General features: G+C 43.2%; 1 protein-coding gene across 4 annotated transcripts in view; it reads right to left on the bottom strand.

Annotated features, from left to right (window-relative positions):
* Positions 1-24,810, bottom strand: part of TPP2 (tripeptidyl peptidase 2) — a 42,819-nt gene extending 18,009 nt beyond the window's left edge. For all 4 annotated transcript variants that reach the window (XR_014547211.1, XM_083610418.1, XM_083610419.1 and 1 more), the window contains exons 1-17: positions 24,453-24,810; positions 19,630-19,758; positions 16,954-17,049; positions 15,902-16,006; positions 14,875-14,999; positions 13,799-13,962; positions 12,990-13,144; positions 11,892-11,968; positions 7,755-7,882; positions 7,514-7,613; positions 5,800-5,948; positions 5,524-5,639; positions 3,863-4,031; positions 3,510-3,667; positions 1,837-1,913; positions 922-1,028; positions 450-604 (exon numbers count right to left, since the gene is read on the bottom strand). Coding sequence is in view for 3 of the 4 variants with exons in the window: in XM_083610418.1 (XP_083466544.1) it covers positions 450-604; positions 922-1,028; positions 1,837-1,913; positions 3,510-3,667; positions 3,863-4,031; positions 5,524-5,639; positions 5,800-5,948; positions 7,514-7,613; positions 7,755-7,882; positions 11,892-11,968; positions 12,990-13,144; positions 13,799-13,962; positions 14,875-14,999; positions 15,902-16,006; positions 16,954-17,049; positions 19,630-19,758; positions 24,453-24,617 (2,175 nt within the window). In the remaining variant the exon portion in view is untranslated. The remainder of the gene's footprint in view (positions 1-449; positions 605-921; positions 1,029-1,836; positions 1,914-3,509; positions 3,668-3,862; positions 4,032-5,523; positions 5,640-5,799; positions 5,949-7,513; positions 7,614-7,754; positions 7,883-11,891; positions 11,969-12,989; positions 13,145-13,798; positions 13,963-14,874; positions 15,000-15,901; positions 16,007-16,953; positions 17,050-19,629; positions 19,759-24,452) is intronic.
* Positions 24,811-25,566: the final 756 nt, after the last annotated feature.

Raw genomic sequence — 25,566 nt, 5'->3', positions numbered from 1 at the left:
TTAGCCCACACATATTCTATTAGGAAAACTATAAATGGCTAGCCACTTTTCTACATAAAATAAACCCATAATGTTAATCTAGGGCCGAAAGGCGAACATTTTCTGGGCCGAGAGCAGCACTGACCTATCTTCAACCATTTGGGGGCCGCATATGAAAATGGGCATGGCCAAAATTGCAGTTTACAACTTTCCAATCAGTTATTTTATATCTGTTATTTAACCATTCACTATTCATTAAGTTCCATTCTCTTATTTTCTAATGACAAAATGGAGGGGTCAGGAGGTCACAAACCCCTTTTGACATTGGAGCAGGGGTCCCACAGGAGTAGCTAGAATTTTTTTTTAATTAAAAAAAAACACACCACGACAATATTCAGCAAGTCATCATTGCCTATTACTGCACTCTATACAGCAGCACTTAACTCTGTTCTGAATTCAAGGCCACTTACTAGGACAGGAAAAGCTTCAGTAACTGATCCCTTTTCTGGTATTGAAGAGAACTTGTAGAACTCATGGCTTCGGTACGCCTTTTGCTTTACTAGTTGAACCGCATGGAGAACAAACTTGGCAGTTACATCCGGTGATGAGGAACATACTGTTACTTCTAGGTAAGAGAAAAGGCACATCTTTAGTCCTAGTGCTCTATGGGCCTCTGACTCACTCCTCTGAAGCTAGCAGGCCGAGTGTGTGCTTAATTCCTTGATAAAGGATACACTGATTATCTTTTAAAGTACTATATAACACAAATTCCGTACAGGCGCAGAATTAAGCAGCGACAACTTAAAATCTGGACTCTTAAAGTGACATGCAAATACAGTGTCACTCAGTTCTTAAACCGTACAATAACTTTTTGGCAGCATACATTCAGGTTAAGTTCCCTAAGAATTCAGGGGGGACAATTTGCTACCTAATTTGCCTTACCAGCCCATGTTGCTCCAGAAGGGACTTCAACAAAGTGTCTTTGGATTTGACCAGGTTTAAAATGCACGTCAGTGAACTTGAGATCATAGTGTGAAGCTTCATCTGTTCTGTGAAGAGAGGATAAGTTTAGAAAGTGCAAAAATCCTTATGGGGAGGGTTACAAGGTATTTTAAAGATGTCTAGAATCAACAATTCACACAGCTCACAAATGGAGGAAAAGCATCTCTCTCTCGCTCTCTTTTAGAAAAATGAGGCTCTGATCCGAGCAATTGGTTTAAGATACCTTCTAATGCTTACATATATACCCTTGACTAATAATCAAGATCCACACTGACAGGAAACTGGACCCTCAACGATAACTAATTCAGGCTACTTTAAAGTGGAAAATCATACTTACCTCAAGTCATGGTTTACATAGAATAAATATTTCCTGAGCATTAGATGTGTATAACACAAACAGGAGACATGACTGCTGCTGCTACTATTGAATATCAGATACTGCAGACATACACTAAGGAAAGGCTACTTTGAAAATTGGATACTTGGCTAGAGGGTTTGATTTAGCAGAGTCATTATGTACTGTCACTACTACCAATTTATAGAGTTCCTTACTGTGTTGTAAATGATTCCCATTGCATAGATGGGACGGTAAGCGACTTCTCAAAATTCTAACAATGAGTCCACGTCAGAGCCTGGAAATTTGTTGTCCCGCTTTCTAGCCTGTGATCTATGCTAGTGCTCACTCTTGCCGTTTTAAATGCAGCATTATACAAGGGAAGGTTTGCATTCTGCCTACTGGTAGTGGTGAAAGATACAAAGGTAGAGATAGAAGCCAGATCTTCCCACGAAGATTAGTTGCAAGTTTGTTTTCCATAAAGAATTGCAAGATGTAAAAAAAAAAAAAAAGTCACTTACCTTGCTGGTATAACAACAGTCACTGGAATTCTAAAGAGGGGGCCTGCATTAGGCATAGATATTTCATAACCACACACCTAAAAAAGTTGAAAGTGCAATAAAATCAGGTATTGCATTTAAAAACAAGTCTCAGTCCTTTGAAGATACCGATAAGCTGCCATGTATTAATTTTTTACAATTATACTTCCTGGAACTCTGTAACTGTACCGCAGGCATAGCCAACAGTGTGCCCTCCACATTCTGTAGGACTACAACTCCATTCAGCCCCAGCTAGAAGAGTCAATGGGAGCTGCACAAACTTCTAGAAGACATTGTGTTGGCCACCTTTGCCCTAACACATTAAATATAGTTCAGTAATGAACACACGCCAATCTGTTTCCCTTTCACCTTGTGAACAAATTCACATAATTTTTGACAGCCTAGGGCAGGGGTCAGCAACCTTTTCCAGCCGTGGACTGGTCCACTGTTCCTCAGACCATGTAGTGGGCTGGACTATATTTTTTGGGGGGGAAAAGAAGGAATTCCTATGCCCCACAAATAACCCAGAGATGCATTTTAAATAAAAGCACACATTCTACTCATGTAAAAACATGCTGATTCCCGGACCGTCCGCGGGTCAGATTGAGAAGGTGATTGGGCCGCATCCAGCCCATGGGCCTTAGGTTGCCTACCTGTGATGGCTTGTTTATGCTCTTCACAATAAGCACCTCTGCTCACTCAGAGATATTTACAGTTCTTTATTTTACATATGTACAAGCAGCATATTACAATCATGCGTCCGAATCGTCCAGTTCAGATTCAGGGAGTGGCCTTCTCCGGCTTCTCCTCCAACAGAAAAGGCGGGGAAGTTTCATAGGACATCTCTCCTCCCTCCATTTTAACCCTCTCCTCTCCTGTGCAGATGGCACAGGCACACCGTCTGTTCCTGAACTTCCTGTGCGGTGCTGGGGCTCTGCTTCAGCATCGCAGAGCCTTTCCGCTTCCTGGCTCTCTCCCTCTTCCCCATCCATCACTCCCTCCTCTGTCTCCCTCTGACTGTTCCCGCTCCTCAAAGGCAGTCCCGTGACATCACCCCTGGCATAGGGCTTGTTAGTTCAAACTTATTCACAATGCTTCTTGAACACTGTTCCTAAATTTTTCCCCTCTGCCCCAAATCTTATCTGCAGAGGACTGAAGGAATCACCTCTCTGAAACCCTCTGCAAACAGCGCCTTGGAGCAATTCAAGCTGAACTTTGATACTGTCCTCTTGCCAGTGCTACAGGGGGTGGTTTGTGGAGGACGCCTGCTCCATTAGATGATTGTCAAGAGCCCAACCCAAACTGGTGGAAAGTTTACATCCCAAGACTAAAAAGGCCACTGAAGAGTAATTATATGGGTTTTATAAGAAACATGTTATAGTTACAAGCACTAACTGAAATATGAACGGCCCATGGAAAAGGATAAATGAAAATAATAAAAGATAAAATGTTAAACAATTTTAAGTAAAGGAATTTACTTAAATTGCTGCAATAAGGGGGGAGAAGGGAAACACAGCCAAAAAAACCCCCAAACCCACCAACCAACAGAGCAGGAAGTTAACTTTACATTTGTATTAAATTGTATTCATTGGATGTAAATTCATTAATTTTTTTGAAAACTAATAAAAAATAATTAGCCAAAAAAGAGACAATACCTCTGTATAGTGAACTCCTTCTCGCAGGCCACGAGGATCCACACGAATGTTAATATGTCTACATTGGTTCATGAGCTCCAGATGAGTAGGGCACTGAACCCAGGATGCATTTGAAGTTAAAGCTAAATGAAGCTGGAGAGATATCCTGTCAGCGTTGTCTGGAAGAAGAATGTGCAAAGTTAAGGATTTTACTCCATCCATCTGCAGCTGTTTTAATTAGGAAGAAATTATAAACACAAGGGATTTTTAAATTAAAAAGTTTTCTTGTGATTTTACGGCAAACTTAAACATAAGCCCATACTTTCCCCTTTGTCCAGCCGTGAAAATATTTAATATCGCTGCAACTTTCCTACCTGTGTTTTCAGGGAAGAAGGGCTCTATGCCGACACCATGGTCAGAAGGCACAGCTACCTGGGCAGGATCTCTGAGGTAGATTCCACGGTTGTTGCCAACAGTAACGGTGAAGCCTATGTTGTCAGCAAATGTTGAGTTCTGGATGAGGTAGTCATAGGCTTTATCAACCTATTGGGGGGGGAATCAAAAGGGAATTTACTGAAAATGTGGAAGCCCAAGAAAATCATCATTTTTTTATTTATGACTTTCATGCCCATGTTGGCTTAAAAGTGGTAATTCAGCACCCTCCGTAGCGTTTCCACAGGGAAAGGCTCTTTCCAGCTTGGAAGGAAAGCATGAAACCTCTTCAAAAGGTTCCACAGCCTTTCTAAACAAGAAAAAGCGTCCAACAGGTCAAAGGCAAGGGGAAATGTTTTCAGTAAGTCAACTTCCCTGGGAGAGGCCCTTGCCAAGAGAGACCCAGCAGCGAGAACACCTGGACACCCTATCAGAAAAGGGATGAAGATATTCCCTTTTAGGAGGACCTTCTCAGCTAAGCTGGCACTGCAAAAGATGTTTATACTTTATCGTGTGATCACTTTCTCCTATCTCTTTCAAATCTGGTTGGATTTCAAATTATCATATTTTAAATAGTGTTTTTGTGGGTATTCAGCAGCGTGCTCGTTCAAAAGCAGGACATAAGGATAAGCAGTAACACCATAGGCCAAACTGTGTGAGAAACACAGCAGACAGACAAACTTCCACAACAGGGGGTCTTTGCTAAGCCTGTGTTCAATGGGATTTACTCCCACTAAATGTGCATAGGATTGCAATCAAATAACTGGTAGCAAAACAACAATGAAAAGAGGAACAAATAAAACAGGTTATGAGGAAATAAAAGGAGCCATATAACACGGTAAGCTATCCACTTAAACAATACCTCAAGAACTGTCTCTCCCCATATGAACCTACCCGGCCCCTGAGATCATTTTCTGAGGCCCTCCTTCGTGTGCCTCCTCCTCGAGAGGTTCAGAGGGTGGCAACACGAGAATGGGCCTTCTCTGCAGTGGCTCCCTGTCTGTGGAACGCTTTCCCCAGGTAAGTTCACATGGCACCTTCATTATACACCTTTAGGCGCCAGGCAAAAACGTTCCTTTTTAACCAGGCCTTTGGTTAATCCAATTTACATCCTATGCCGTTTTAAAATATGTTTTTTTGGGGGGGTGGGGTATTGGGTTGTTGTTTTTATTTTATTATGTATTTTGTGGTTTTATATCTTCATTTTATTCCGTGAACCGCTCTGAGACCTGGGGGTATAAATTCAATAAATAAAATAAAAAATAAAAAATGTATATCAGGCATTGCCTCTTGCCTCAAGCATTGGTTTTAAGCATTTGTTTTAGCACTTAGTTTGCAGCTTCAGTATTGTCTGGTAAGCCATTAGGTTTGAATGAGAGCCAACTGAAAACAAGGAAGCAACAGAGGAAATAGTTCAATAAAAACTAGGAGTTGTTTGGTACAGGAAAATTTTTATGCTAAACCTCAAATACTGGAGTGGAACACCAGGGCTACATTTGTTGATCAACAAATAGATTTGTTCTTCAGCTGACCTAAAAGACTGATGAGACAGTATTGATGACTACAACAGGATATGTTTATTTGCGCTCCAGCTTGTAATTACCTGAATAACACCATGTCCTTGGGCAAACACTTGTATGTTTTCCACCTTCACCGCAGTATTTTCCAGCGCTCTCCTGACTGAATGAACAGTGTAGCGCACATCATTAGCTTTAAGTCCTGTAACAGAGAAAAGAGGTGGGTAATTCATTGACAGCAATAAGAGAAATGCTCCTCACAAGTGAATCTTCATTATCAAATGAATTTCTTGCACATTATGAAACACTCTTTTGCTTTAACCCAAATGAAACTTGCTTTAAACAGTTATGTTCCACATTACCTGATAGTACCAAAGCAATGCCACCACATGCGTTCGGTGAAGACATTGATGTGCCATTCATGAGCTGTGTCCCTCGTAATGTCCAGTTAGGGACAGAGGCAATAGCACCTCCAGGCGCACTGATGCTTACTCCCAGTGCTCCATCAGTACTGAAATTAATAGAAAATAGAGTAAAAGTAGAGTTAAAATACTAACAACCCACCTGTTACTTCATAAGCTGTTCAATTATTCCTCTTTTAGAGTCATACACAGACGAAACCATGCAAAATCCCCTTCCGACTCCCGTAAGAGAATCCTAAATACATGAATGCTAATCCATCAATATGCCGCATTAATATAGATGACGGCCTACCAAGCAGTGACTTACCGTGGTGTGCATACAATCACTTGAAACTGACCATCTATATTGTCCAGCAATGGGGGGGAAATGGTCACCTATCTCCTCTCTCTTGATTTTTTTATCCAGTTTTTTAATCCACTTACAGAAGGATATGTACACCTGGCAACACACACTTCATCTGAGCATATGGAGCTACTTTTGGTTTACATACATAGTCCAAACGTCCACTGACTGGCAAGAGGCTCTCTAGCATACAAGGCTGAGATCTTTCCTAGCCGCTGTTTACTGAGAACCTTTAACTAGAGATTGAAGCCAGAACCTCATGCATTGGACCTGCTACTCAGCTACAGAGGCTCACTACATGACAGGATGAAACAACTACTTTGCCAAGTTGTAAGCTTTTAATGTTTGATGTTTTGTTTTGTCCCTTTGTATTTTGTTGGAAGCTGCCCAGAGTGGCTGGGGCAACCCAGTCTGATGGGTGGCATACAAGAAATATTTTATTATTATTATTTATTATACTAAGTTAAGGTAAAGGGACCCCTGACCATTAGGTCCAGTCGTGACCGACTCTGGGGTTGCGGCGCTCATCTCACTTTATTGGCCAAGGGAGCCGGCATACAGCTTCCGGGTCATGTGGCCAGCATGACTAAGCCGCTTCTGGCGAACCAGAGCCGCGCACGGAAACGCCGTTTACCTTCCCACCGGAGGGGTACCTATTGTTCTACTTGCACTTTGACGTGCTTTCGAACTGCTAGGTTGGCAGGAGCAGGGACTGAGCAATGGGAGCTCACCCTGTTGCGGTGATTCGAACCGCCGACCTTCTGATTGGCAAGCCCTAGGCTCTGTGGTTTAACCCACAGCGCCACCCGCTTGATAAATGGTTGCCTGCATCTACCCACTACCTGAAACCCTTTATCTCCTCATCCCACTTCTCTCTCTTCTGGAATAATGTCTTTTCTCAAACCCTTCTCTGAATAAAATCAATTAGGATTTGATTCCTTGATCAATAAAATCAATTAGGATTTGATTCTTTCTACTTACTAGGCTCTTGGCAAAGTATTGGAAATTTGAAAAAAAGAAAAAGGCCTCACCTTGCAACTGATAGATAAATTACACAAGGTTTCTTGGGCTGTGTTGCTTATTCTGCTCATGACCACCTTGCAGCATTTGATATTTCAAAGCTCAGCATCTATTTTTCACTACGATAAGCAGGATGCTCCAAAACTATCTCACGAGTCATTCCTATTACATCAACATAGGTCCCAGAGATCAGCGAGGTTTTTTAAAACCACATTTCCCCTTTACTTTCAGGCAGATTTTGTCAAATAATGTGATGCCTCATATGAGCTCATGAATCTATATATCACTTACCTAGGCCCTCGAGATGACCAAGTGTACTGATTTGCAGGAAGTTTCTCTCGCAAGGAATACTCAGCAACCATCATATCAGGTGATACGTAAGCACCAACACCTGGAATGTTATTTGGCAGATGAAGTGGTTGAGAATACAAGGTGTTGTCACCAAACCTATTCCCAGCCTCAGTAAAATATTGGTTTCTTTCCATTTTCAGAATTGTTATGTAATTAGAAATATAGTAATAAAAATACTTGCCAATCACACTAGATGTAGTTCCACCTGGGCAACCAACTGTTGACAGGCAAGGGCCATTGTTCCCAGCGCTTGAAACATAGATTACATTGTGTTTCCATACAGCTTCATTTATAATTTCACATATTCTCCTAGAAGAGTTGCAAGAAAGAAAGAAAAAGGTTGAGCAGGTGCCCTTTCTGCTTGTCTTCTGCCCCTGCCTGTGAAAAATGCTCATAGGCAGAGCTGGACAATTTTCATTGAACAGATTCCTGTTTATTTATTTAAAAACATTCCTATACCGCTTTATGATAAATGGAACCGCTAAGCGATTTACTCTCCAACTTCTCACACCGCCAAAAGAAACTAACAGACAAATAAAGAACCTATCCTCATGATGCTGACACAAAAACTCTGCACATACATGAAGCAAAAGAATGGAAAAATCATTTTTCTTTCCCCCGTCTCTCCCTGATTCATTCCACCCCAAGTCCATGACAGCAGCGTCTCACACTGAATGAATGTAAATGACCTATAGAAAGATCTCTATCAACTGAGAACAGAGATGTTGTATGTACCCTTGTTATCTATGAAATTCCTTCAATAAAAGCTTTTAAACTGTCAACGAAAGATCTCTGCACGCTGCAGCCTAAAGCCGTTTACTATTTGCAACATACTGCCCACTTCTTGGCAGCGGATGCCACTTACGCAGCTCTGTGGCATCACTGTATGGATGCAGAAAGGCCAGGGCTACCAAGAGAAAGAGGGCCGTTTCAAGAAAAGCGGTAACAGATGAGCACCCTGCCTTCTTAATCTGAAGCATTTGGGAATGTAGTCAAACAGACTACTCCTCAGGTTGTCCGGAAAAAACACACAAAGGTGCCTCCCATCCCAAAATGCCTTGATTAGAGTGTGGGAGTTGATCCAAAACTAAAGCTATGGATCACTTGGCAAGAAAATGTTATAATGTCAAATTCTGCATTAGTGTGCGCTTTTCACTGGGTGTCACTTCTGCGCAAAAAAGCAAAAGCAAAAAAATATTTTTAAAACCCTCCAAGTCATAGGGCAACTGTATCCTCCTTCAACAGCCCCATGGGCAGACTCTTCAGACCTACTTTTGTTTCTCTACTACAGGGGTCAGCAAACTTAGCGCGCCTCTGGCCGGTGTCTCCAGCGCCGATCGCGCGGTGGGCAAGAGGGCAGGGGAGCGCATGCCCATACACGTGCGAACACACTATTTCTGGTGCACTTCCAGGTCGGAGGAGCACCGGAAATAGCTTGTGCAAAAGTGCACGGGCCTTCTCCGACCCGGATGTGCACCCGAAATAACGCTTGCGCATGCACAAATAACGTTTCCACATGCGCACGAGCTATTTCGGGTGCTCCCCTGACCCGGAAGTGGGCAGCCATGCAGTGCAGCGCCGGTAACAGCAGGCGGCGGGGGTCTCCGCAGGCCGGATAAACGAGTCCCTCGGGCTTTATCCGGCCGATGGGCCTTAGTTTGGGGACCCCTGCTCTACTAGAACCCCCAAGATCTACCAACGAGAGCTTGAAATACATGCACTTCGAATTAAAGAACTGGGTGTCTCTGAGCACTTGTTGAGCCTAGCAATTTCTACTTTAGGTGGAAAAATTGTCTGGTGGTTGTTATTCTTAAAAAAGAAAAGAGGAGCCAGAAGCATTTACTGCACATCAGCCAGAGGTCAATCAACCAGTAATTCCCGATCTACGTTCCGCCCATCCCTGCTGCAAGCAACAACCCTTCCACATACTGCCCTGCATGACCGCAATAACCTAATGCCCTCAGTTTCCCCACCCCAGGTATCTGTAGGTGGCCAACATACCTGACTGGAAAATCTAGTACACTGTCTTCACCTGATAACTTCCTGGAGTGCCTCCCTTAAAAATTATGAGCTAGCACACTGTTTCTCAAACTTGAGTCTCCAGCTGTTGTTGGACTACAACCGCCATCATCTGTGACCACTGGTCCTGCTAGCTAGGGATGATGGGAGTTGTAGTCCCATGAGAAGAGTGTAAAGGTAAAGGGACCCCTGACCATTAGGTCCAGTCATGGCCGACTCTGGGGTTGCGGCACTCATCTCGCTTTATTGGCCGAGGGAGCCGGCGTATAGCCGGCGTACAGGGTCATGTGGCCAGCATGACTAAGCCACTTCTGGCAAACCAGAGCAGCGCATGGAAACGCCATTTACCATCCCGCCAGAGCGGTACCTATTTATCTACTTGCATTTTGACATGCTTTCGAACTGCTAGGTTGGCAGGAGCAGGGACCGAGCAACAGGAGCTCACTCTGTCGCGGGGATTCAAACCGCCAATCTTCTGATCAGCAAGTCCTAGGCTCTGTGGTTTAACCCACAGCGCCACCCGCGTCCCTAAGGTGAAGAGTGAGCCAGCACTCTCAGCAAGTTGGAGTTAACTCTTTATTAGCAAAAAGAGGATCTGCACCGGAATGTTAGGTCTAATGAGCACAGCAACTCATCTCTGGCAAGTCTTGCCCCCATGAAGCAGTTGCCAGGCCTGAAAGTCCCCACCTACCCACAGCTGCCTAAGTCCCCTCCCCTCCAGGGCTTTTCCCAAGCCATGTGAGACTGTGCCTGTGCAAAGCTAACTTTTCCTCTGCACTTTTCATGCCTCTCCTGGTTCTCGGAGACCAGTGGCAAAGGGAGCTTGTTGAAGGAGGGAGAGACATTTCTGCTTCTTCACTAGCCAGACTCATCTCTGCCTCTTGGCCTCCCTCTTCAGCTTCTGCCTGATTCTGGACTTCTCTCTGCCACAGACTCCCCCCACTCACCAAACTCTTACTTCTCCAGCTTCCGACACCTCCTCCCAGTCTTTTCCCGGTCCCCCCTTTAACCACTCATCATTGTCCCACTGCTACTCCCCAGGCCCTCAGCCTTATTCCCTTGGGGCTTCCCCAGCTGGTTCTTCCCACCATTCCTCTGCATCCAACCAGTCTGTCACATGGGAACCCAAGTTGGAGAAACACTAAGCTAGCAACTTAAATTTATTTATTTATTATTTATTGAATTTATATTCCTCCTAAGGAGTCCAAGGCAGCAAACACCTCTATGATAAAAAAATACAAATTAAAAGAAAAACGTATATATTAACTGTTAAAAGGTAAAGGTAAAGGGACCCCTGACCATTAGGTCTAGTCGTGGCCGACTCTGGGGTTGCGGCGCTCATCTCGCTTTATTGGCAGAGGGAGCTGGTGTACAGCTTCCGGGTCATGTGGCCAGCATGACTAAGCCGCTTCTGGCGAACCAGAGCAGCGCACGGAAACGCCGTTTACCTTCCCGCCGGAGCGGTACCTATTTATCTACTTGCACTTTCGAACTGCAAGGTTGGCAGGAGCAGGGACCGAGCAACGGGAGCTCACCCCGTTGCGGGGATTCGAACCGCCGACCTTCTGATTGGCAAGTCCTAGGCTCTGTGGTTTAACCCACAGTGCCACCCGCATCCCTATATTAACTGTAAAACAAACGGGGAAAATAGATAAGTGTCCAGATCACATGTCTGAATAGGCCCACTGAAACAGAACAGCTCTCAGCAAGTATTTAAAAGAGGACACTGTGTTCCAAAGCAGAAATGCTGCCACATTAAATGAATGATTTCTGGGTCCTGCTGGCTACCCCCACCATGCCCCCATTACTTTGTTTCCTTCATGTTACACACACTGCTTTGCAGTGACTGCCTCTTCAAAGAGCCTCCACCTCTTCCCAGCTCCTAGGCCAGGGGTCAGCAAACTTTTTCAGTAGGGGGCCGGTCCACTGTCCCTCAGACCTTGTGGGGGGCTGGACTATACTTTGGGGGGGGGGAATGACTGCCCCACAAATAACCCAGAGATGCATTTTAAATAAAAGCACACATTCTACTCATGTAAAAACATGCTGATACCCGGACTGTTCTCAGGCTGGATTTAGAAGGCGATTGGGCCGGATCCGGCCCCCAGGCCTTAGTTTGCCTACCCATGTCCTAGTCTTTGAAAGCGGAATCAGCCAGTGATCTGGGGTACAACAAGACTCCCTTGAACCACATGCAAATCAAGAGACACTCCAGTAGATGAAAGCTGAAAACTAGGATACTGGAGCTGGCTACCCACAACGGAACAAAGTAAGGGTCATAAAAATGTAGTCTACTCACCCAGCATTTGGCCAGTGAGTTGCCTCTCCGTAGCTGTAGTTGACAAGGTCACACTTATATTTGATTATTTCTATCATCTGTTGAAGTTAAGAGAATTGCAACGCTTAAACCACAATGCATACTGCGGCACTGTCCGCTTGCACGATATTGCTAACTGGCATTTTTACTAGGATCACATACAACTTTTAAGAAACAGCTCCCTGTTTAGGGAAGTTTTTAATATTTAATGCTGAATTGTTTTAACACTCGATTGGGAGCTGCCCAAAGTGGCTGGGGAAACTCAGCCAGATGGGCAGGGTATAAATATTATTATTATTGTTATCATCATCATCATCATCTTATCATCATCATCATCTTATTATCATCATCATCATCATCAGCTGGTATTACCCCCTTGGGGACCAAAGCAAGGGTCTTTTTGGTGACGGGTCTGCCTTCTTACAAAGGTGTGTCTGACTCAGCATCTTTAAAGTTTTTGGTAGGTGGTTATGATACAGCTCTTTCAGCAGATGGCAGGAAGAGGAGACCTGATTAGATGAACAACTCCTCCTCGGTCAATGTGCAGGGTCATATTTTTCCACTAAGCTACTCCAGCAGCCTTTCGACCGAAGAATGGGGCAAAAATGCTTAATATAAATAGTGTGTGCGTGTGATCCTCAGGCAGCTTGTCTGAGGAGGATTTAATTGAAGCAGCTGGCTATCTCTTGTTTAAATTAAAATGTGTGTGACCTTTCACTCTTTGCCACTAGTGACCGCTCAGAATTATTTTTAGCCGATTGCTATGTACACTCATGCTAATCGCTTGGCAGTGGTACTCTGAAAGCAAGTGTGCACTTCTTCATTTCCAAAGAACTAGTGTTCCCTTGAAGTAAAGGGGAATTTCATGGACAACTAGAACAAAATTTAATGAACAAAATTCTACCTGCACTCCCCTCCAAAAACACATTGACACATGACATGTACTAGCGTTGTCTGAGATAGCTGAGGTTTGAGTCCCACACTGGGCAAGATTCCTGAATGGCAGGGAATTAGCCTAGATGATCCTTGTCAATCCTATGATTCTATAGTCTTCCATGTAACAACTCTGCCAAAACTTACAGCTCTGATAAGGCCAGTGCCAGTTTCCATGGTGCTTAATCTCGTATCACCAATCTTAATTGCGAGAATTTGTGCACCAGGGGCCACCCCGTTACGATCTGGTTCATCTGGAAAATACCCAGCAGCTATGCTAGCAACATGTGTCCCATGTGCTCCTGAAAGAATAAAGACAATGCACATCAAAAGAGCGGAACCACTTTTTTCATACAAGTTTGGGTATACAGCTTTCCTTACCACCACTTACAAAGCAATCCTGACAAAGCCCTTTCAACGTGATCTTTGATATAACACTTAGCGTAACAATTGCACTGGGAAAGGCATTCCCGATAGCTGTTCTGCAAACGGGCTCCAAAGGTGGCAATGCTCATCTTTCATAGACTGCTTTGGTTCATGTGTGCAGCTGTATAAATGCTCATGATTCATTCATTCATTCATTTTGAATTTATATACTGCCAGAGGTCTCAGGGCAGTTCACAGAAAATCATGAATGTGTAGTTCCATGTGTTAAGGGATGGTGGTGAAGGTTATCCATGCAATGTGGCAAACTGCAACCACATCGGTGGAGCTCTTCACTCAGGTATTGCGTTGGAGTGATTAAAATAGGCTCAGGCTTTTTGTAGATCTGCCTGTGAGCACGTCTTACCACTTATGGAATGACCTTTGAAACTGAGTGTTAACACAATGGCTCCTCCCTTTTATCTTATCCAATTTATCTGAAACATTAGCCTTCCAAACAGAGCAAACTATACATTTAGAAAAGGAAGAAAATGAAGGACACTGAAGAATTGTTTCTGGATGATTAAGCTTACCTCCACTGGTGACAATCGAGAGCAAGTTCCCTTCATCATAGATATTGACAGAGTAATTCAACATCTCCGACGTGCCAAACGATCCAAATTCTTGACCTTCCTTGTAGTTGCGTAAAACTGTGCAGTTAGAAAAGTCACCAGTTTCACTTGAATCTATACAAGCTCTAGAGAAAAGAACATATACACACCTTGCAAGTTAACAGTTTTCTTTTCATGTATTGAACTATCCAAAAAGGGTAATTAATATCCTGCCATTCCAATACATGCAGTGGTTCCCAAATTTATGAACCTGATTCCACAAATGAAAGAGTTCATCAGTTTAGGGCTTCCCGATCAACCACGCTGCCTACACCAAAACACTCTTAGGTTTTTTGTGCCTCACCGGTTGTACAGCAGCTCTAGGCAGGACTGAAGAGCAAGTTCCCAAACTGCTTTATTTGTGAAAATAAACATTGGTAATGTGCAGGCCCCTAGTAAACATCCAACATACACCCTGTCACTTGGTAGCAGCCATTCCAGCTGTGTACCTCAGTGGAAGAGATGAGGGTGCGTCACTTCATCCCCTCTGCTAAAAATCAGCAACATCAGGCACCTCCTATCTGGAACTATTTTCACTCCAGCTGATTAATCTTAAAAACTGGCACCTGAGTAAGTGGTAGCAGTCCTGGGCAGGGTGGCATTTGGCCCAGTTAGTGGTCAGGCTTCAAAGAAGGGGTGCCTAACCTGTGGCCCTCCTGATGTCATTAAGACTATACCATCCCCAACCACTGACTGAGCTGATGGTAACTGTAGTCCAATAACACCTCGAGGGCTACAGGTTCTTCACCCCTGCTTCAAAGCTACTCTCATTTGTTTGCCCTAAATCTTCTAACATTCAGTTTCACTGGATGGCTTTTGAGTTCTGGTGTCATGAGAAAGGAAGAAAACACTTCTCTCTGTCCAAATGCCGTAACCTTTCCTTATCGGAGAGTGTCTCCATCCCATTAATCATTTTGGTTTCCCTCGGCTTCAAAATATCAGATAAGGTGAGCATAGTTAGGGACAATACGTATTTTAAGGGCATAAAAAAAAATTACCTCCAAGTTTCACCATCATGCCACACCAAGCAGTCATATACAGGGCCAGGATCACTGTATTTTTTCTCAAAAGAATTCAGCAACTCCACTTGACTCTGAAGCTCTTCCTTCATCAGTTTGCTTTCCTGAAAGATGAAAATTTGTCATAAATTATGCTAACGAAATGATGCCCAGATTCAGCTGTGCCATGTGCTTCAGTGGGAGCTGCGGGCATAAATTACAAATGAAGATGCAGTCTATTCATACTGAATGAGATCTTTGCTCCAGTGTGGTCCCCCTCCCCTTTTTCTGCAACCAGTTATATCTGAACAGATTTGCTTACGTATGCCATGCGCAACGGAGCATCACAGCCCAAGACAGAATGCAAAACCTCATCTGCACAACGCAGTGCAGGTGAAGCCTGCAGAGAAAGGTGGAAGTTAGGTAAAGGGTAAAGGGACCCCTGACCATTACGTCCAGTCGTGACCGACTCTGGAGTTGCGGCGCTCATCTCGCTTTATTGGCCGAGGGAGCCGGCAGCTTCGGGGTCATGTGGCCAGCATGACTAAGCCGCTTCTGGCGAACCAGAGCAGCGCACGGAAACGCCGTTTACCTTCCCGCCGGAGCAGTGCCTATTTATCTACTTGCACTTTGACGTGCTTTTGAACTGCTAGGTTGGCAGGAGCAGGGACCGAGCAACGGGAGCTCACCCCGTCACGGGGATTCGAACCGCTGACCTTCTGATCGGTAAGTCCTAGGCTCTGTGGTTTAACCCACAGCGCCACCCGCATCCCTGCGTGTATATTATTACCAAATGGATCACAGGGTCTTATGCAAGGGTGGATGGACACAAACAGAATGGACTTCTACCCATGAAACAAGATACTCATTTCTTCCTCCCTCTTCAAACTCCAAAATCTGTTCTAGAAGCTTGAGGGGAACCCTCCCTTTGTGTGATGTTCTGTTGTGTGAGTGGAAATCTGCTTGAGCAACAATGGATTTCACACAGAGCAATGTTTCTTAGGAGAGTTCGTTCTAAAACAGTAACCTGCGATGGAGAGCTGTGAGCAGCTTCAAAGTCATCTTGTTTCCTGCAGGCTTCCGCAAGCACCAATCTGTGAACAGGATCCCAAAGCTTTTCCTTGCGTTCTTTCTGCAAGAGATGATATACTGAATTTTAACAATGACATCTTTTTACACTCAAATGAAAGAAAGGGTTTGTGCCAAAATGGCTGGTTTGCATGCCATGTTCAATCGCATAGGGCAAGTACAAAACACACTTTGCGGGTTGAAACATTGGCCAACCAGGAAGGAATAGGGGAAATCACAGCACAGAAGGGTAGGAGGCAGCATGAGAGTCTAACAGAGCAATCCTAACTCTGAGTAGGAAATATCAGGGAATGACACAGCAGTACAACTGGTGCTACATGCCCACCACTCATGCCTACTGGAGAAAAAGGAGGAGAGGCAAAACCACTCTTCCCTAGTTTGGGCTAGCAGAGGAAAGTGATGGCAGTAAGGTCAACTAAAGATCCATTAAAACCCAGGCCAGCTCAGCTACTTCCCCAGAATGATCTGTTTTGGGACTTTCTGCAGGCTACCTTCAGTGGGAATCTATCAACAGGCAGAAGTCAAGAGAGTTGTTTTGGGAGAGTTAGAGGGAGACCATTGCCCTATGAAACCATCACCCAGCAAATTGGGGCTTTGGATTGTAACCTAAGGCTTATCCACTGTTTTCAGGGTTTTAAATTTGTTTTAATGCTATTTTTAAATTTTACATAACTTTAATAAATTTGTTTTATTCCATCCTACTTCATTTTATTTGAATATTTGCTAAAAGAGTAACAATTCCCCCCCCCTTTTAAAATGGGAATGTTGTGATCTGCCAGAGAAATTCAGCATTTTATGTTTATGTTTCAGGCCAAACATAATTTCTATCATGTGCTACTTTCGTACTATGAAACTTTTGTTCTACAATGTTTGGGTGTGTAGATACAAACAAATCTAATGCACTGTTGCTACTTTTGCCGCATAATTTGGAGTAAAAAGAGAGCCTGTGTACAAATTAAAGACTTTAAAAATGAAGATGCAAAGAATTACCTGTATTCTTTCCTTGAGAGCTTTAGGGTAGAAGTCATAACCATTTTTTAAGCCAATGTGATATGTTCCTGAAGGATTTACCCAGTCTGTTGGGATCTGAAAAAGGTAGAATTTAGGAATCTACATATTTTGTCCATTCTATCCACCTCAGTGATCATGCACAAAATATATACAATAAGAATGGTGAACTGCTGAAACCTGTTCACAGCCAAATCCTATGCATATGCCTATATACTGTACATCCCACTAAGTCTAATGCGTTCAATTGGTCTTACCTCTGGGATGCATGCAAAGGACTTAAGAAATAAGATTAGTATTGTGCAACAAAATTCAAAGAATATTAATTAACGCCCAGCCTATTCTCAGTTCTTTCACAATCAAATTTATATTCTCTGTTATACAGCTACAGGAATGCTTGTCTCTTTTATAGGTACATTGCTTTGGTCGCCCTGTATGACCGCTGCCAGATTACTACAACATGTTATACATGGGGCTGCCTCAGATGATAGTTTGGAAACTTCAGCTGGTGCGGAATTAGGAGATCAGGTTGCTCACCAGTGAAAGACGGTTTGAGCCAATCAGTTTCTGGGTCCAGTTCAAAGTGCTGGTTTTGCTCTATAAAGCCTGAAATGGCTCAATACCTCAAGGATGACCTCTCTCAATATGAACCTACCTGGACTCTGTGATCATCATCTGAGGCCCTTCTTTGGGTGCCTCCTCCAGATGAGGTTGGGGCGAGAGCAACATGAGAATGGGCCTTTTCTGCAGTGGCTCCCTATTTGTGGAATGCTCTCCCCAGTGAGGCCTGCCTGGCATCTTCGTTATGTAGCTTTAGGCACCAGGCAAAAACATGCCTTTTCTTGCAGGCCATTGGCTAATTAAACAACCTATGGCCTTTTAAACTTGGGGGGGTAGTTTTTGTTTGTTACCATGGTATTTCCCCCGTTTTTATATTGTAAACCATTCGGTGATCCTCAGATGAGGGGTGGTATAGAATTTTAATAAATAATAAAAATAATGATGTTATAAAAATGCATTACGTATATGACTGAAGCTGTAGATTTTGGGGTGCATCAAACTAAGTTATACTCAAACCCACTGAAATTAATGGACCTAAGTTAGTCATGTCCTCTACCTTCAATGGGTCTACTCTGGGTAGAACTGATACGGGTTGTTAATTCATAAGGTGATATCTAATTGTGTCACCCAGCCGACAGAAAGGGTTCCATCACAAAATGGGGAGAGAAGCAATTTTCAGCTATTTCCCCTTCCCCTCTGTAGTCTTCCCAATCTGCTGCAGGATGAGCAGCCTTCCCCAGCAGACTGGGAGGCAAGGGAAATCACTTAAAATTAACCCCACCCTATTCTCCTGTTGGAAGCCTTGTCATCAGCTGAGTGACACCACTGGCTTCAACCCATTGACCTTTCAAGTAAACATGCATAGCATCAGGTTGCAAAACTTGACAATGCCGCCAGAGAAATCTAAAGCGCATGACTACAGAGCACCCTTGAGTGTTACTGGCAAACGTGAGGATATTCTCTTCATCTTAAGAGTTTACTACTCTGGTGTCAGTCCAACAAGGCCTTTGAAGACTCTAGGCCTCAACATAACAGCAAATTACCCAATAGGCTAACCTTTTACTATGGAAGACAGTAAAGATGGGATGCAATGAATAAATAAATAAATATGAGAAAGAGAACAATCCACAAAGCCTTAGCTTTTCTTGATGAACTGCAGTTTCTTGTGTCAAAGGGGGAAGCTGCTCTTTTAAAAAGTAGCTTGTTTCTCTGGCAGTGGGAACAGTTCAGTGAAAACAGCAAGCAATATCTCAATGTACAAGGGTTCACTCCTGCCAGTCCATTCTCTGGACTGCAACCACAGGACTGCACTGAATAAACAAGTAAATCACCAGGGCCAAGCTATCAGGGCTTGTAAAATCTTGAAGTGGGGATTTAGAACAGCTACAATGTCTTAAGAATCTGGCTCCCATGTAGACTCTGAAATCTTTTCACAAGCCTCAGTATAAATATCAAGTATCAACTTGCGTGTGCCGCATTCTGAGTGAGCCAATCTCTACGTATGCTGTTAATTTTCGGGAATTATTATAAACAGAAAAGTTCCATGGGCAGTTTACAACAGAATACAAAAACATATGCAGCATACAAAAACAACAGAATTTAAAAGGCAAACAGTCCGGCTTGAGTCTAGATTCAATTAAGAAACGATTTGAAAAGAAAAGCTTTCAGCTGCTAGTTGAAAGCCAGTAAGGAGACAAACAAGCACCCTAGGCAGGCTTGTTTCCCAACTGGTGGACTTTCACCGTGATGACCTATGACCACCTACTAAGAGGGGCAGCTGTAAAGCAAATTCTCTGGATGATTTCAGTGTACACTATAGAAGGCATTCCTTCAGACAGACAAGAACTAGGCCTTGTATTCCCCCAATGCAATTTTTATAAATACGGTACTTAAGTACAATTAAATGTTAGGAGCGCAACTAGGACTTTCAAAGTGTTTTGAGATTACTGATCGTCCTGCTGTATATACAGCTGGAGAGAACTTTGCCTGTGGTTCAAATCTGTAACCTCCTGTCATATTTAAACAGAGTATCTTGGAATTTTCAACTGAAGGATGACCCAGAAGAGGCCACCAACTTTAATTCAAAATAACCTTTACCTTCAGAGTTCTTCCTGAAAGACCAATGATTTCTCCATCTTTTGGTTCTACAACAGTTGAAGTGTTTACATCACCACTGCCTGTTGTATCTATTATGTCAATTATCTTAGGTTTCCCATCAGTTGTAATCTGAAAATAATAATAATAAAAAATTAGGAGATACAAATAATTGCACTATAAATGCTCCATAGACACAGGAACTCTTGAAAAAAATTTATGTCCTACGCAGTGCAGGACATCTTCTGCTTGGTGTGGAACAAACTGTTTCCTAAAGCAAAGTTATCTGCATTAATTTTTTAAAAATATATTATATTGTGAGCTGTGGCAGGATAGAATAACGATGTTCAAACAGTACAAATTTGATTTAAAAGAGCACAAACACAGTATGATAAACACATATTCAATAATGTGTTTTTCCAGATAACTGCAGCAAAATAAGAGTAATAGCTTCAACTTAATTAGCGTGAAGATTAAAAACAGGCAAAGGGAACAATCCCAAGCTCCCAAGAGGGCAACTGAGGGGATGCTGATCACTGTGTCTACCCTGCTGTTTCCCCAACGTATCCCCACAAAACCAAACAAAAAATACGCCATCCCTGGAGATGGTGCAGCTATTTTCCCTCCCACTGCTGTCAACAAGAGGGAAAGTTTTCAATGGCTCAATGAGGGGCTGAGAGAAGGAAAATCTCCCCTGCACAACCAACCTTATGTCAGCTAGGGCTTTGGAAGAGGTTGTTTCTCTGCCACAGAAACTGCTCTGCGGGCTAACAGAAAGCCTGCTCCTTTTTATATAAAAAGGAGGCCATTCGAATGAAGGTAACATGAATGGATGATTGTCACAGATGGAACTCTTAAGATGTCCTTCGGTGATGACCTCAGGAAGGAGACAAGTTCATATAATAGATTAAAATAGTATAAATGTATGGCCAAAACATATTCAAAGATGACGCCCATAAAGTATTTATCCCTGGAATACCAATTAGGAACACTAAGATTGTCCAATCGCACATCAATCTCAAAAGTGTTTCTTTTTTTAAAAAAGAGAGAGAGAGAGAGGGAGAGAGAGAGAGAGATGGTTAGAGATAAGGATAAGGAGTGTGGGATGCAATAGGAAGTGATACAACACAGGGAGAAGCAGACAAACAGGATACTGTCACAAACAACAGCTGTATGGAAGGACATGTGGGTGGATGTGACAAGACAGGGGCAGATCTTAACAGGAAATGATAAGATCACAAGGCAAAATACATTGCAGGAGCAAACATATAATTGCCCTATTTCAGAAGGACAGGAAATAATTCAGCCTTTGTGCCAAACCTCTCGGAGTCTGCAACTGATCAGCCCAATGTGAAGACCCTCCAGCACCTATACTGAAATAAGTACACATGAAGCAAGGGTGAGACTGGCTATGCTTACATTCACAATGGAGAGTCAGGAGCAGCGCCAACAATTCACGCAACAGCCAGCAGCTATCTCTCTCTCTCCCCCGTAATATATAGAAGAAGGCAAACATCAAGAACCCAGCTATCAAAATTCTAGCAATGTTCTAGCCTGGATGAAAGATGGTCCACATCTCTCCATATGATACTACCTGGACCCTGTGATCATTTCCCCAGGGAGTTTTGACTGGCACCTTCATTATACGCCTTTAAACGCCAGGCAAAAATGTTTCTTTTCAATCAGGCCTTTTGGATGATTAACATCCTACACCCTTTTAAATGTTCCAGTTACAGATAGGTAGCCGTGTTGGTCTGCCATAGTCAAAACAAATTTTTTTTTTCCTTCCAGTAGCACCTTAAAGACCAACTAAATTAGTTCTTGGTATGAGCTTTCGTGTGCATGCACACTTCTTCAGATACACTGAAACAGAAGTTGCCAGATCCTTCTATATAGTGAGAAGGTGGGGAGGGGTATTACTCAGAAGGGTGGTGGGAATGGGTGATTGGCAGATAGCCCTCCCCACCTTCTCACTATATAGAAGGATCTGGCAACTTCTGTTTCAGTGTATCTGAAGAAGTGTGCATGCACACGAAAGCTCATACCAAGAACTAACTTAGTTGGTCTTTAAGGTGCTACTGGAAGGAAAAAAAATTTTTCCTTTTAAATGTGTTTGTGGGAAAGGGTGGGCAGAGTGGGGGCCATTGGTGTGTGTGTGAACGTGTGTTAGTTCATTTTTATTATGTGTTTTGTGCTTTTATCTTGCATTTTAATCTTGTAAACTGCTCTGAGATCAATGAAGGGCAGTATACAAATTAAATAAATAAATAGACAAATAAATAAATAACGGAAAGCAGCTGGAATCCCATAAGTTTTAGTTCTGAGGATGGCAACTGTTGTGCTTTTACTTCATGTTTCAATCCGCTAGGAAACTTTTTCAACAAAGTTTCTACTGAGTGTTTCTAGACTAAGGAATGCAAACATGCAAGACTACCTTTCTCAATTAACTCAGATGCTTGATCTTATTCATGAACTGTGAGCAATTATAACACCCCAAACACAGCAACTATACTTTGAATAACTAGTTAGCTGATGAAGAACAAGTTCTCCCAGAGGCAAAATTTAACAATACAATTACATTAAGCTTAATTCCCTCCCAACCTCCCTAGTCATTCACGTCATGCTTCATAGCATCTCCAGAAGATTACCAGAGCCTGTTTTCATCTCTCCAGTCTTGTGAGAAAAGCCAACCCAGTCAATTTAATCAGAAGCCATTTTAGTTCCATTAACTTTATGACAGGTCCAACTCTTGTCAAAAATGTGCATCCTTACAAACAGTGTCAAAATGTTTTACCATTTAAGGAGGATAGAATTACTACTTACTAGAGAAAGGGATATTATCTCTAGTGAAGTGAAGTACCTACACTTACTTATAGAACAAAAGCCTTAGGGAGAATGTTGACTGTTATGCATTCAATATATGCTGGACAAGAAACATGCCTATCAGTGCTATTTGCTTCAAAAGAAAATATACCTGGATCTTGGGGGGGAAAGACCAACCAAAGAAGTTGATGTAAATTCATATGCTTGCTAGAAGGCTTACTTTTAAGCAGACAGGCTACATTTCTACTTGCAGTACTACTGTAAGAGACAATAGCCATAATTATGCACACAGTTAGCCACACTTAAATCAATAAGATTTAATTGTGCTTAAAATGGGGCAGCAGTGTGCCACTAGCTTTAATTTGATTTGAGAAGGGTAATAAACATTTAGCATGTGATGCACCCACACTTCAAACAAAATTAATGGCCTCCTTCCTCCTCCTGTCCATTAAAAATCAAGGTACTCCCTTGTGATTCAAATCTGATTATCAAAAAACTTGCTAGGTAAATATAATCAAAGTCAATAAACCTAAGCCAAATGCCTAGTATGGCATAACTGGTTTGCTTTTTTCCACCGCGAACAATTTATCACAGCAACCTACCATTAACCTACCAGCAACCTATCATTAACACATATGGACAAATAATAAGTGTTACTTTTATTATTCCAACATGTACCGGTAATTGCTTTAAACCATAAATCAGAAACCTGTGGCTCTCCAGTTCTTGCTGGACTCAATTCCCATCAGTCCTAGTCAGTGTGACCAACCATCAGTAATGATGTGAGTTTGAAGGACCACATACCGTAAGTTGCTTAAACCATCTCTAGTTTAAACACTGCACATGAGGCAAGTGCTTCTGAAATGTAACTCCTCTGCCCTTTCGTAAATCTGTTCTACCTTGAATTTAACTATACTTAGGTGGCTTTCCTTGACCAATCGCAGTCAGAACTTGAAGAGGGCTATTCCTTCATTACATTTTGTACAACTCTATCTTAATAAAATCTCTCCTTTCTATAATGAACTACCACAATTCTGTATGAATAAGTTGCAGTGTGTTCTGAAGATTAGTAGTATTATTTAACCAAAAACAACAAAACCTGTAAGTAAGCAGAGACATGTGACAGCATCAATCGATGCATAATTTGGAACAAAGGCCCAGAGACAAAAGCATCGGAAAGAAGAACAAACATATTTCAGCTTGGACATTTTCAATGCACCACAAGTTTCACTGTCATCTTCTGTACAGTGCAAAAACAAGGATGCTCTCCTACAATACAAGACCACACACACAGGCTCTCTTGTCAAGCCTGGTCCATAACTGCCTTGCCATCGTTTTTTTAACACACTTGTCCGCTTCAAATAATGCTTTCTATGCACAAGAACCGCTCTCCCTTTATCTTTGCCCTTTAAAAGGATTCCCTGCAAACATTTGCAAGCTACTCGCAACACAACAAGTCTGCCAAGCTTTAAAAATAATTGCCACGAGCCCAGGAGCAGCTGCAAGCCGTAGTGGTTATACGTGCACTTCGCGGAGACAGCGTGCCTCTGAATACAGCAAGATAAGACTCTATTTTCCCACCACCAACCTGCTTCCCATAACCATCTGGCTGGCCAGGGTGGGAAAAAGGACTCTCTCATACCCTTTAAGGCTTTCTCCAGATGAATACACCTACCATTCTGTCACTTAAGTCTCATTAATTTTATAATGAAATGATTTTATTATTTTACTGTTGTTAGCCGCTCTGAGCCCGGCTTCTGCTGGAGAGGGCGGGATATAAATAAAATTTCATTATTATTATTATTATGGGTGATTTAAAAAGACTAATACTTATTTCCCAATATTTTCTGTTTTCGCTCCACTGCTATCCAAATCCCCACAACAGGAGTGGCTCAATCTCCTCTTCCCAAATCTCTCCCCCACCCCCCATCCCACAAGGAAGAGATGGGGGTCCCTTCTCTCACCGCTAGGCAACACTACCCACCCCGCCCGTGCTGCCTTACCTGCATGCCTGGCGCTCCGGGGTCCACGCCCGTGTCTAGGACGGCCAGGAGCACTCCCCGCCCGTCATACTCCGGGTACCGGGACAGGAAGGAGGCAGCGCCGGTCTCTTTCTTGGGAAGAAGCCCTTGGAAAGGGTACTGCTCCTCACCGGCCGCCGCCGCCATGTTGGATGAGCAGAGAGAGAGAGAAAGCGAGAGACAGCGAAGGCGAGAGGAGAGTGACCGGGCACGCACGCGACGCCGGCGCCGGACCGGGTGACGTCACTGACTCGACGCGAGCCGGGCGTGAGGCTTCTCTTCGCGTCAGGCGCATGCGCAATGCCTCCCACTCCGGCCAATGAAAGCGCGCCTATCAGGTGCTACATGCGCCCTGCAGAGGCTTATGTAGATTTTCGAGCCGGGGCGGGGCGGCAGCTGCGAGCCGGCGTGCAGCCACTCAAGTTGCAGCGCGAGGAGAACTCGCGGAGCCGATTGGTCCTCGTGCCGCGCCAATAAGGGAGGGAGAACCCGGCGCTTGATAAAAGCGGCGAGCAGCGCCCGCCCTTCCCGCCTCTTGCCCTTTTATTGGCTCTGGCGTTTTATGTTGAAATTGGGTTTTAAACGCAGGAAACATGCAGCCCTGAAGCCACACCCTTCCCTGAATAGCAGGAAAACGTTGCGCCGAACTTGTAGCGCTGCGTCCAGTGAGAAGATGCAATAAAGGGATTATTACAGCTACCTCTTTGAAGGCGTCGGCATTTCTTTTTCTTTCTTTATTTTTTCCAGCTAACGCTTTTGACCTTTTTAGACCTTTTTTACCCCCCCCCCCGAAAGAGCTACCCGTCCAAACTTTTCGTTTGCCACTACCTGGTTATCTGCAGATGCTCCAAAGCATCTCAAAATGAGCCACACTGGTGTGGCAGGAGGATTCAAGGACAATCAAAGAAACATTTAAACATTTCAGTATATAGTAGTAGTAAGTATGGCATAGCATAGCATAGCATAGCAATTATTATATATAGAATACACACACGGGGAAGCCCAGCCAGATGGCCGGGGTTTAATTAATAAATTAATAAAGTAATAAATATATTACTTCTTAATATATTGATATATACATACATACAAACCTATG

Source organism: Podarcis filfolensis, assembly GCF_964270895.1.
Source record: "Podarcis filfolensis genome assembly, chromosome: 4".
In the NCBI taxonomy this organism is placed as follows: Eukaryota; Metazoa; Chordata; class Lepidosauria; order Squamata; family Lacertidae; genus Podarcis; species Podarcis filfolensis.
This window is presented reverse-complemented; position numbering and strand designations above follow the sequence as displayed.